This window comes from Pseudorasbora parva, chromosome 13 (genome assembly GCF_024679245.1).
Source record: "Pseudorasbora parva isolate DD20220531a chromosome 13, ASM2467924v1, whole genome shotgun sequence".
Classification (NCBI taxonomy): domain Eukaryota; kingdom Metazoa; phylum Chordata; class Actinopteri; order Cypriniformes; family Gobionidae; genus Pseudorasbora; species Pseudorasbora parva.
This window is the reverse complement of record NC_090184.1, coordinates 27467230-27479729: the sequence shown is the minus strand read 5'-3', so window position 1 is coordinate 27479729 and position 12500 is coordinate 27467230. Positions and strand designations below refer to the sequence as shown.

General features: G+C 37.3%; 2 protein-coding genes across 6 annotated transcripts in view; both read right to left on the bottom strand.

The window, feature by feature from the left end:
• Window positions 1-2874, bottom strand: part of tmem51a (transmembrane protein 51a) — a 7093-nt gene extending 4219 nt beyond the window's left edge. The window contains exon 1 of the mRNA XM_067413665.1: window positions 2715-2874. The gene's annotated coding sequence lies outside the window, so the exon portion shown is untranslated. The remainder of the gene's footprint in view (window positions 1-2714) is intronic.
• Window positions 2875-3177: 303 nt separating this feature from the next.
• Window positions 3178-12500, bottom strand: part of kazna (kazrin, periplakin interacting protein a) — a 47824-nt gene continuing 38501 nt past the window's right edge. For all 5 annotated transcript variants that reach the window (XM_067413662.1, XM_067413660.1, XM_067413659.1 and 2 more), the window contains 8 exons: window positions 12397-12500; window positions 10043-10248; window positions 9786-9904; window positions 8923-9154; window positions 8629-8730; window positions 8371-8537; window positions 8124-8244; window positions 3178-4798 (listed from right to left, as the gene is read on the bottom strand). The exon at window positions 12397-12500 is cut by the window's right edge and continues 20 nt beyond it. In XM_067413662.1, the coding sequence (XP_067269763.1) occupies window positions 4640-4798; window positions 8124-8244; window positions 8371-8537; window positions 8629-8730; window positions 8923-9154; window positions 9786-9904; window positions 10043-10248; window positions 12397-12500 (1210 nt within the window). In that variant the 3' untranslated portion in view covers window positions 3178-4639. The remainder of the gene's footprint in view (window positions 4799-8123; window positions 8245-8370; window positions 8538-8628; window positions 8731-8922; window positions 9155-9785; window positions 9905-10042; window positions 10249-12396) is intronic.

The window sequence follows — 12500 nt, the reverse complement described above, 5'->3', positions numbered from 1 at the left end:
TCTCAGATCAGTGTAAATCACGTACATGTAGAGCCAGGTGGTTAAGGACAGAATCTATTTCTTTCAGCAGTGACTCATACATTATGCTGTGGAAAAATGTGGCCAGTTGCTCATGGGCTCTGTGTTTTTATTCCTGCAGGGTGATTAAAGTCTCCATGGACAGACATAATTTCACCTCGGCACATTTGAATCGTTGAATGCAATTTCCTTTATGTATAAGCAAAGTTTATAAAGTGTAGACTGAAAAGTTGAGTTTACAGAGCACGTCTTAGCATGCAGGCAGATTAAATTATGATAGTGAATCTATGCTGTGGAATGGCAAGAATGTCCTGCTCTCACAAAAGCCACTTTGGCCAGATTAGACAAAAAAAGTGCCCCATATATTCACATTACAATACACAGAGGCACAGTAAGAGGGAAGAAGGTTTCAGTCAAGGGAGCTTGAGGCAACGAACTGGACCAGGGGCCCAGAAACTCAAGCAACAGCCGTATTTAGACACCGTATTTCAGATGGACAGCTGTATCACTGGAACTGTACACTCACATTTCATATTTTACAGGGGCTATTCACAAAGAACAGTTTTACATTTAAAAACATAATCTGCAAGGCAGAGGATCAGTGTTTTTAAAAATCTAAAAGAATGACATCTTACGCAAAAGAGGTAAAACAAGCGCAATGGTGAAATACATCGGTCTAGCTAATGTTTACATTGTGAAAAACAATGAAGTTCTACATAGTGTGTCCTAAAACAAGTGTTGCAAATTTTCCAGAAACTTTCCAGGATTTTTTGGGGAAATTTTGGTTACCTTTACAAAGTTTCTTTAAATTTACCGAAAATGTTCAGGCCCTTTGTAACCTTGCAGCCTTAAACTGCAAATTTAAGTTTGAAAGTAGTTCAAATAATGAAAAAGGTCTCTAGCATTTTTAAGAGCAAAGCTGTTCCATGTGAATGACCTCTAAGGCTGTCTGAGCATACAACTCTTGCCAAATCTATCCTTACTACTTCTCAAGAAAGGAAAGAGAAAAAAAGAAAAAAAAAGAAATACAAAAATACATACGCAATTGCGAGTTTATATCTCAGAATTCTTACTTTAAAACTTGCAATTGTGAGAAAAAAAGTCAGAATTGTGAGGAAAAAAAGTCAGAAGTGACTTAAGTCACATACATGCATACATACAGATACATTTTGAAAAATAAATAAAATAGAATAAACAAATATTTAGTTTAAGTATAATATATCAAACACACAGAAAAAAAGCAAAGATAGGCCTATGTCAAGAAATGCAAGTCCAGAAACCAGCAGGTATGAGATGTTGAAAACTTTCTTAACGGTAAGGATCTGAGTAAATCTGGTAACGTTAACGTTAAAAGAAATAGCGTTATGATGGTAATACCCAAAATCCCAACTCCATAAATAAAAACATGATTTGTCCGTTTATTTTATTTTAAAAATATATTATTTAAAAAAAAAATGTAGTTTGTAAAATAAAGAACGAACGATTGTCACGTAGACACGGAAATTGTAGCTTGTTTGAATATTTACGTATCAGTTAATGTAAATTGAAAGCAATACTCACGTATCCGCGTATCAAGTTATTAGCCTACTCGTTGAAGAATGAGACGGTTCAACTGTCAGTTGAAATTTAAAAAGCTGATATCCACGCTTCAGGACAGTGATGACGAGTACAGGTCGCCCAGTGGTTGTCCAGATAGATACCTTGGCACAACTTTAAGCAATGGTCCAGACGGTGGTTCAATGTCAACGTTGTGACAACACTGTAACAACCTTCACCACACAACGTATTATAGCAACCTTTTGGCCATGTTGTGTCAACGTTGTTAGAAGGTTGAGTACGTTGTGCCAACGTTGTGTGTTTGCTGGGTTTATAACTCACTTGGTGAGAAGAAAAAAAAGTCATATTCTGAGATAAAAAGGCGCAATTACTCTTTTTATTGTTTTATTTAGTGGCGGAAACGGGCTTTCATAATATGTGCTATGGCAAAATAACCCGATCACACATAAATGCGTATAAATAGTACGAGTGTGCAATGTCGTGGAATGTATACGCCAAAACTCATTTTGGCGTGCATATGATACGCTGTTTTTCGCGTGCATATGATACGCACTTTATGGCGTATATATGACACGCGCTTGCGTAGGTTTAGGGTGGTGGGGCGTATTTTGCGTATTTTGAGTGTCCACGACATTGCACACTCGTACTATTTATACGCATTTTTGTGAGAATACCCTGGGCAAAAAATTTAATTAAATAAATTAATAAAAAGGGGTGACCTGTCCCTTTAAGCATCAACATCCAAGAATCTGTGAGCAGGGCTAGATTTTGAACGTCAAACGAATACTACTACTGCTGACAAAAAAAGTAACACATATCTAAACACTAAATAAAGAAAAAGATTTTAATTTTCTGTAGATATTTCAATTTTACATATATAATGTAACTTTACACAAGCAGAAGTAGCCTACCGTTATACTGAAAGACAGGCAAACAATTATTTACAACAATCACTGCAGCCTGCAGGACGAAAAAATGCAACAATTAATTTAAAAGAACAAATAATGTTGTGGACATGTGGCTAAACCGACTGTAAAAAAAAAAAAGCTAAACCGAACGCGCTATGTAAAACCATGTAAACAGTAACAAACGTTTCAGGAAAACTAACTTCATGTTCACTGTAATGTAAATAGTCTTACCGAGAAAACTTCGCTTCCTTGAGTACAGTCCGTTTAAATGCTGGATGGAATCACTTTTAATCCAATGATGCAAACGTATACCGAAGCATTTGCTACATTCCTGAACTCGAATACCTTAAAGCGTATGGCCTTAACTTTCAAAGATATGAACATCTTCCTGTCCCTGCAGTCCAAAATTAACCCTTTAACAGACCCATTCGGGCTGTTCCCGCCCCGCCCATGTGTTCTGAAGGGTAAAAACCTCCCCATCCCCTGACAGTGACGATTCATAAAACGACAGAAGCACATAATGAGACTTTCAGTGAAACAGATGTTGATGATTCCATAGTGAATGAAAATAAAAACTTCATATTACAGAGACAATTTTAACTTTATTTTAAAATAATGAACATACTGATTAAACAGCCTAATCTTATTTCCCTTCATCATTTCATTTTTTTGTTGTTGTTGGGGGGGAGGGGGTCATTGTAAAATAGGAAGACTTTTGGCATTCTGACACTAAGTTTATTTATGATTCTCAGAAAATATCTAATCTCATACACGTTTTAATATACAAGCATTATTAATCACACCAGTCCGCAGTCAGGGTGGTTCACTCAAACCACCACCAGCATCACCCACATAAATGTGTCAAACAGGGTTCACCCAAACATAAATTCCTAGAGCGGAACAAATGCTCAACAATATTTAACTACTTTATAGGCAGTTATGATTCTGGCAGTGTTAATGGTGTTGGACAAAGGTTGACCATATAGGCAAGGTGCTTCCTTATAGCTGTCTGTTTGAGTTAAGGAAAGTCATGTAACTTTAATACTAAACAGAATAAGGAGTGTTCGTATTGTATTACGTATTTTTCTCAGTATAATAAAGTACATTATTAATTCTGTATGGGGAAATTGTGGGAATGGCAGGTATGACGTTTAACAGATACTTGAAATATGTGGCACAAATGCTCAACAATAAAGAAATAAGTGAGAAAAAGCCATTGTTTTTCATAAATGGCTTGCCCCTACTAATAGTTTCTTGTCTCAATGTCCTAGGAAGTTTCAGAAAGAATAAAAATAAAATGTAACAATTTTTAAAATGGAAAACAGTCTATAAAAATATGTACATTTTTTTATGCTTCTTCAATAAGTTGCCTAATAAACAATGTCATATCTTTGATCTTTGCCCATTTGCTGCGATGATTAGAATAACCTCTGCTACAACTTACCAATGTGGATGACCTTGGAGTTGGTATGGCATACTTATTACAGCATGTATGCAATTTGATAATTTAGTTAACACAAAGTATAGCAGGTTTTAATGGTTGGGTTTTAAATGGGCTTGTAAGAGAAATTTCATATCATAAATAATTGTGCACTGTGATTGGTAAAGCGTGAGTGGTACCCTTTAGTTATGGACCTGCTATTTACCTGATATCAATTATCCTCCTGATCCTTATTATAATATGAACCACATGACTATTTGAACACCAGTGGATATGAACTTCAATTTAAATAATCATCCATTCAAATAATAACGTACTACTTACCAAGACATTTCACATTCTAATCTTCAGTATTGGATGGTTTTAAATCTAACATCTACAGCTAACATTCAATGTAAAAATATTCATTTTAATAGACAAAATTCCAATTTCCACACAAATGTCGGCTATAATTTCATCAAACATCTAAACAGATAAATAAATGTTAACTCTGTCTCACTTTGAGACAAATGAGTCCACACTCACAAACAACATAAGATCTACAAAACAATGCCAAGGCCCGTATACTGGCATACTGAGAGTCCAGAGTCTGGAAATTTGAACTTTCTTTGAGATTTCTTCAATGTTGGCCTTGCAAACGAAAAAGAAATCCCTCCATTTGGGAGTTTTAAGAAAGTGTCATGTTTTTTAACAGTGGTTTAGAAAGGAGAAAGACTCAGACATTGGTGAGCTCAGCAGCAGAAAAATGTCGAACTGGGCAATGCTCTCGCTGTAGCGTGACCTCCTGAAGTCCATTCCTTGGAAATGAGCCGGACCTGTTCTGGTGACTGATCTTCTGTCCAGTGAAATTATTTGGGCTGAGACCGAGCTGCTGCTGCAGGAAGAAATGGATCCATCAGATTTCTGATTCACTGGTTCTACAAATATTTGACTTTCAAGAATTATTCAAGCAATAATACAAATCTTCACTCTCTGTGGGTGCAATGTTACCGAGAACTACATTCAGCAGAAATTCAAGAGCAAAGACCTTGAGAAGAGAACACACGGTGGTTGTGCAAAGATTAATGCAAACGATAAAGTGTTAAATTACTATGTTTAAGGGGGCGGTTTACCTAAAAATTAAATGAAATCATTTACTTCATTCCAAACCAGCGGTATTCATTTCATCAGCGGAACATAAAAGAAGACATTCTGAAGAACATTGGAGCCAACACTGGAGCCCATTGAACTCCACTGTATGGACAAAAAACACTGAGGTACCTTCTTTTATGTTCTACAGAAAAAAGGCATTGGTTTGGAACAACACGAGTAAATGAGGACAGAATAAAATACTGCAGTGCAATTAATTTTTATATTATATTATATATATATATATATATATATATATATATATATATATATATATATATATATATATATATATATGTCCTCATTTACTCATGTTGTTTTATATATATATATATATATATATATATATATATATATATATATATATATATATATATATATATATATATATATATATAAGATTTTTTTTTTCGTAGATGTGATTTGCCTATACCAATGAAAGAATTTAAGCCAGTCAATACCAATAGTATAGTAAAAAAGACAATATTAATTTAACTGCCATAGAAATCAACAGTTTCACAGGTAATGATAATGATCAAGTTTTTCTGCTAATGTTCTTCTTTCGTAGCAATTTAATTTAATTTGGGGCAAGATCAACTCCCACGACTACATTAGTTCTACTCGACTTCACCCGCCCCTCCTGCCAGGCTGAAAAATATAAAATGTATAGCCCAAAACTATAAAATTCGATGACGATGATTGGTGAAATATAAACTTTTTTTGCGTAGCAACCGGAGAACCATTGGCTTAAATTACAGCACTGCGGGGCTGAGCGAACTGGAGCCCCGGAAGACAGCCTATTGGCTACTGCAGCAATGATAAATTTAACGCCGTTGAAAGTGAATGCAAATATCAGAGTGAGTTCTAAACACATTATAAAGTAAAACTATTATTAGCATATAATTAATACACATTATGTTTCAAAATGAGAAAATATTAAAAAATAAATATATGGGTTAGTTCACCCAAAATTGAAAATTATCCCATAATTTACTCAACCTCAAGCCATCCAAGGTGTACATGACTTTCTTGTTTCAGCCAAACACATTAGAATCTTTAGAATGGGAGTGAATAATACCTGAGATTTTGAAGCCCAAAAAAGTGCATCCATTCATCCATTAAAAGGACTCCACAATGCTCCAGGGAGTTAACAAAGCCAATCAGAAGCAAAGTGAAGTGTTTCTTTAAGAAGAATATAACTTCATAAACTATAATCACTGGCTTCCGATAACGGCCGTATGGGAGTCTAGTTCTGGCAAAAGAGTGACCTCTGAAACGACACATGACGAATGTGGAAGCGCAGAGGATAGAGCAAAACAAAACATGGATCACAAATTCGAAGTCTAAAATGAGAAGTCTAAAAAGAGAAATGTCGAAGGAGCTTGAGTTTGTTGCCCAGCCCTGTTTGCTTGAACCGGGAGAGGCGTTTATTCTCACCTTAGCTTACACTACTCCTAAGCTCATGTATTATTTGAGTAGGTACTATATTTGAATTTGAACTTACTTTGCGTTAAAAAGTGTTCTATATAGTATGAATGTGTGTCTTATGAATGCAATCGGGATATACTCCATACCGCCATATTGTCATTATTATGTGACCTACCAGCGTCAGTTCATAAATCCTCTCCCGTGGCCTCATGGTAAAGTGAGGTCATCCGGGGACTTTTCGGCTAATACTTTTTTTAATACTATGAATTCGGGCATCTTCCTCTGTCGGCATACTTTTTTTGCCTACGATATAGTAGGGAAGTATTCCATTTTCAGATGCAGTGACAGTCTATCTGCGAAGTTAATTGATTAGTGTTAAACTTTGCTTTTAATCTTTATTGGTGCAACCTACCCTAAGTGTTTTTCACTACTCTGTTGGCGTTTTGTTTTTCACATACTGGAAGTATTTGATTAAGGGTGCTGGGCTACATCCTATGTCATGCGTCGGGTCAGAGGTCACTTTTTCACTGGAACTCGACTCGTGTGCAGCCGTTAACCGGAAACCAGTGATTGTAGTTTATAAAGTTAATATATGTATATTTTTTCTTACAAAAATGCATTGCTTCGCTTCAGAAGGTCTTTATTTAACCCCTTGAATTACTTCTTTTTCTGATATTTGTTTAACATTTTTAATTCTTTTAGAAAAACAATACATACAGGTATATACAATCCACATAGAGTATAAATATATGTACATATATATTGTGAATACATATATATATATATATATATATATATATATATATATATATATATATATATTCACATTCATACCTATGCATACACATATATAATAAAGGATATGATTAACATAATATAAGATAAATTAAAATAGAGGAGAAAATAATAATAATACATAAAATTGAACATTTAAATAGATCCACACCCTGGATTCAGATCTCCCGGTCTCATTTACAAATGAAATCTGAAGCCCACGAAGAGTGGTGCAGTGAATGCCAAGCCTCTATTGCTGACTCTTTTGCACCGTGGACTCTAGCTGTCGACAACTCCAAGTAAACAATCCCTGGATTACTTTTTAGTATGGAATACATTTATGATTGATGGATGTGCTTTTTTGGGCTGCAAAATCTCATTTACTATTCACTCCCATTATAAAGTCTGGAAGAGCCAGGATATTTTTTTATTATAACTCCAGTTGTGTTTGGCTGAAAGAAGAAAGTCATATACACCTAGGATGGCTTGAAGGGGAGTAAATTATGCAATCATTTTCATTTTGGGGTGAAATAACCCTTTAACGGCCATTCACACCATAGCAGAGTCCACACCATAACTATAATGATAACAGCACTGAAAAGCAATATCGTTGGAATCAGTTTCAGAACGATAAAAACAGATAAAACAATGACAACCAATCAAAATTCATCCTGCTTCAAAATGCTCAAGCATTTAAAGTGGCAGACTGACAATATCATCAGCTGGTGTGGATGTATAGTTATAATTCCTTTATTTTCTTTTATTGATGATGCCATCCATATATGTTCTTGACATGTCTCAAAAGATTCCCCCTAAAGGTGACATTAGTAAGAGATTTAAGAATTTACTATTCAGGTTTAGATTTTTACCTTCACCCTTCTTAAAGACTGTTGATCGTCATGACAACTGGGCGATGAGCTGCTTAGAGAACTTTGTCTGTGTAGTGTGGGCGGAGTCCCCAAAGGTTCAACTTCCTGATCAAGCCCTGCCCTGCAGACACAGACATCTGATGAGAAATCTGCACCACCCCACTGTCTCTTGAACTCTTGATATTACAATAAAAAGAGACATTTATTCATACAGATATGTGACAGTGCATCTCTCTTTCTCTCTTACCTGGCTGCACTGACAAGTGCCTTCATCTCTTCGTTCAGGTGATGACGGACCATGTGCTTGTTGCTTGGAATACATAAAGCTGTTGCCATGCTGTCAGAGCTGAAGGAGGGATCCAACACCATGACAGCACCATGAACCCCGCTGTTCTGAAGACTGTCAGCAAACTCCTGATTGAAAACACAAAACGTCTTTTGAGTCTTTCCATATACCAACTCCTACACTTTCTCTGATATCATTTCAGTTCTCTCTCTTTGGTACCTTCAGATCAATCTCTTTGATCCATTTGATGATGCGATGACAAGTCCACACTACAGGGTCTGTGTTCTGATTCTCACACTCAGATCGCCTGGACTGCAATATCTGCAGAAAAACAGTTTTTGTTTGTTTGTTGTTTAGCTTCATTAACTTACTATGGAGACTATTATACAAAAGGAGATTGTTTTCCCAAGCTTTTCTGATGTGTGCTTTGTAACGGTTGCTCCTCTTTGGTAGGGTTTGGTGCCTGTGGGAATTCCGAGGATTACAGCTTCTGGTTTATGTGTGTGTGTTTACCTCTTTGTCAAAACTGAGCGTGTGTAGCAGTTGTATTCCCAGGAGCAGGCTGTTCTGGTGGGCTTTTTTAGAAACGTGCAGATGTTTCTCTAGGTCGGTGCGTGTGAGTGTACTCAGGAGACGTCCGTCCACAAGGTGAGTGTGGAAGAACTGGGAATATTGAGGGAGACCCACATCAGTTAGCCAGGCCTGAGCTACCCAGTGATGATCCAGATCCGCTGCTTTAGAAAGGCTGATGGCCAAAATAAAGAAAAAAGAGAAAATAGTTTTAAAATCTAGAAATAAATGCTTAAATATGCTTTGTACTCATGCTGGTTTCAAATGATTTTATAATATACCAAATAATGAAAAATGTACGTGTGTGTGTGTGTGTGTGTGTGTGTGGTAATCAACATTATACTAGACACTTCGTAGTCTGAACTTAACTTGTATTTTTTAGAAACCTTTTTAATATATGTTATAGGATAGAAGTATGAGTACATGATTTTCACAAACATCACAAATTATTAAGGGAATGGTTCACCCAAAAAAAAAAAATTATATAATTTACTCACCCTCAAGTTGTTCAAAACCTGTATTTCTTTATTCTGCTGAATACAATATATTTTGAAGATACTGTTGCATTTTTCCCCCCTACTATGGAAGTCAGAATTTTCATTTTTGGGTGAACTATACCTTAAACATAATATTGTAATTTTAATAACATAAATGTACGTTTTTGCTATATCGTTTAAAATAACCTTGCTTGTCAATAAAAAGGTCAAATATTTTGGCATTTTTTAAGTGGGACCTTGACACGTAGCAATAATAATGGTCTGCAGGGGACCTTTCTCTAAAATATCATATTTTGGTGTGAATCTCACCCATGTCCTGATTCTGCATCCCTGTAGTCTTCAATTGCCAGTCGGAGTTTTCTGCGGTGCATTGCATTACTGATACCCAAAACAATTTCTACGTCCTCATCCGTAAGAACTAACAAGACCTACGAAAACAAACTGAGATTAATGTTTAATTCTTAACTGCTTGTTTGAATAGCCTAAATTATTCAGAGAGGCTAAGCTGTGTTTTATTTTATAGACTCACTCGTGTTTATGTATCATACTGACAAGGTCACATCTACCTTCCCACTTTTAACGTTGTCTGCACAGGCCCGTATGTACATCGGCATAGCCATGATCACCTCCAGCCACGCCTGCACCGTTCCAGCACGCCAACGAGACATGGGGGCCGTCCGCGCTAGCTCCACCTGCTGAAGCCGATCCAGCTGCTCATCGCATTCTGATAGGCTCACACTGAGGCGGGCGGGGCTTGATAGACTGTCGGAGTCTAGATTGGTGGATGACGGCAGAAGGGCGGGGCTTAAGTGCGAACTTATTCATCGTGTTTTCCTCTCAGGTAAAAACAACATAGACGTGTTTACGGTACCATAAAATAATAATTCAGTTATAAGAATTTAGATAAATGTCTATAATTTAGATAAATGTCTATAAGCACACTTCCCCCCCCCCATTTATTTCACGTTTTTGAACACCAGCCACTATACGCCTGTTAAAGCGTCTTTGTGTGTGCGAACCAATATCTTTACCAGTAGACGGCAGCACTAAACCGCGTCTATGCAATCAACCCAAGCGTCCATGGACGAGATCCTGGAAGCGTTTGCTTAGAATCAACCTCAAGTGTTTGGGTCCAGACAGAGGTTATACATTCATTACTGACAAACCAGATGGCTACTAAGTGTTTGTAAAGAGTAAACGTTTTGGGAAAAGACATAAACAGCTCGTCTAGCCTGGTTTTGCCTGAGATTAATGCTTTCATCTTATGTAAACTACACAATCCATCCATATGTTAAACTGTTCCCTCTTTTTAAATAGTGCTTCTATTGTGGAGCTCGCACATCACCAGAAGCTAAAAAGGCATTGCAGATGCACCAAACTGACTTTGAGAGCCCCTGTAAAGACTTCAAAGTGAGATAAAAAGGACAAATGGATTAAACACACACACCCACACACACAAATGCCCCATGTGGTTAAGGATATTTAGTAATGAGTTAATTATGATTACACACTCTTGATCCAGCAGATGAGGTAGCCAAAGACAAGCTCAGGGAGGATAAGTGCCAAAACACAATTACAAAGAGCAAAGAACTCGACCACACGCTGTTCAGTGTTTTTGATTTTATTTCAAAATAGTCTGTCGTTATATAACTTATTACCATTTTCATTTCCATGCCATTTAGAGTCCCATGCTATTCAGCACCAGCCTAGCCAAACACAGCAGGGGAAACGAGAGCCGTCGCTCCATCTCCAGCTGATGAATAACACACTACATGCTCTAAAAAAAACTTCTTTATTTCTTCATTTCATATCAGTGCAATATTGAAATGTACACAATGGTAAGAATCTGCCACTGAATGATAGCTAGCACTGATTTCAGAAAAATAAAAAAGAGACTATAATTACAAAGTTTAATGGTGAAAGGCCCTGTAGAGTAATCCAGTTCCCATTTCCAAAGCAGAATGGGAAACTAATATGGAGCGCTATATGTCATACCCTGCTTTATTAAAGGTATAGTGATAATTTCCATGAGAATTTCCAAGCTTTTATTACCAATGATCTGGGTTTTGTATTTCTACACTGTCGTCAAATCAATGTTTGCCTTCTGGTTAGTGTTGTTTTGAAGGCAGTTGTCAGAGTTAGTGTGGGTTACGGTGGTTATAAATTCTCCTGTGGGAAAGGCAGGACGAGCCACTGCTCACTAAAGTCACACGACTACATCAAATATCCAAATATTATAATATGCTACAGTTAGTTAGATGAATAGATATCTTTTAGATCACAGTGTGAAATGGCACACAACCCTTTTTGGGGTTTTCATACACACTGAGGGTCCTGCTGACTTCCTACAGGAGAGCTTCATCAATATGTTTAACACACAGGTTTTAAAAACAGCTGAGACAATGAGCGTTAAATGATATAAAAGGCATCTGGAAACATTTACAAGCACTGAGTGCACAATGACTTTTTTACACATTCAGCAGTCCTTCAAGTTTCCAGTGAGATGGTAAAGTGGGTATAAAATTAACAAACACACACACACACACACACACACACAAGCACACACACACACACACACACACAGGGGAGGTTTGGTTCTACTGCGGCACAGTTCATTCAACAGAATCATTGAACAGTCAACTTGTGCTCATAAAGATGGCAGACAGAGGCACACACACACACACACACACACACACACACACACACACACGCACACATGCACACACGCACACACGCACACACGCACACGCGCACACGCGCACACGCGCACACGCGCACACGCGCACACACGCACACGGACGCACACACACACACACACACACACACGCACACACGCACACACACAGAAATGAGTAGCTGCGCTCTCAGCAGCGTCACCAGTCAGCATCCTCTTCTATGTAGTAATCAGGTGTGCTAGTACCATCAAACAGAGTGGGGTCCAGGGACTTTCTTTGCTTTCCTCGACCGAACACCCGCGAGAGAGAGCCCAGACCCATCCTCTCTTTCTTCTTTCTGCGTCTCTGC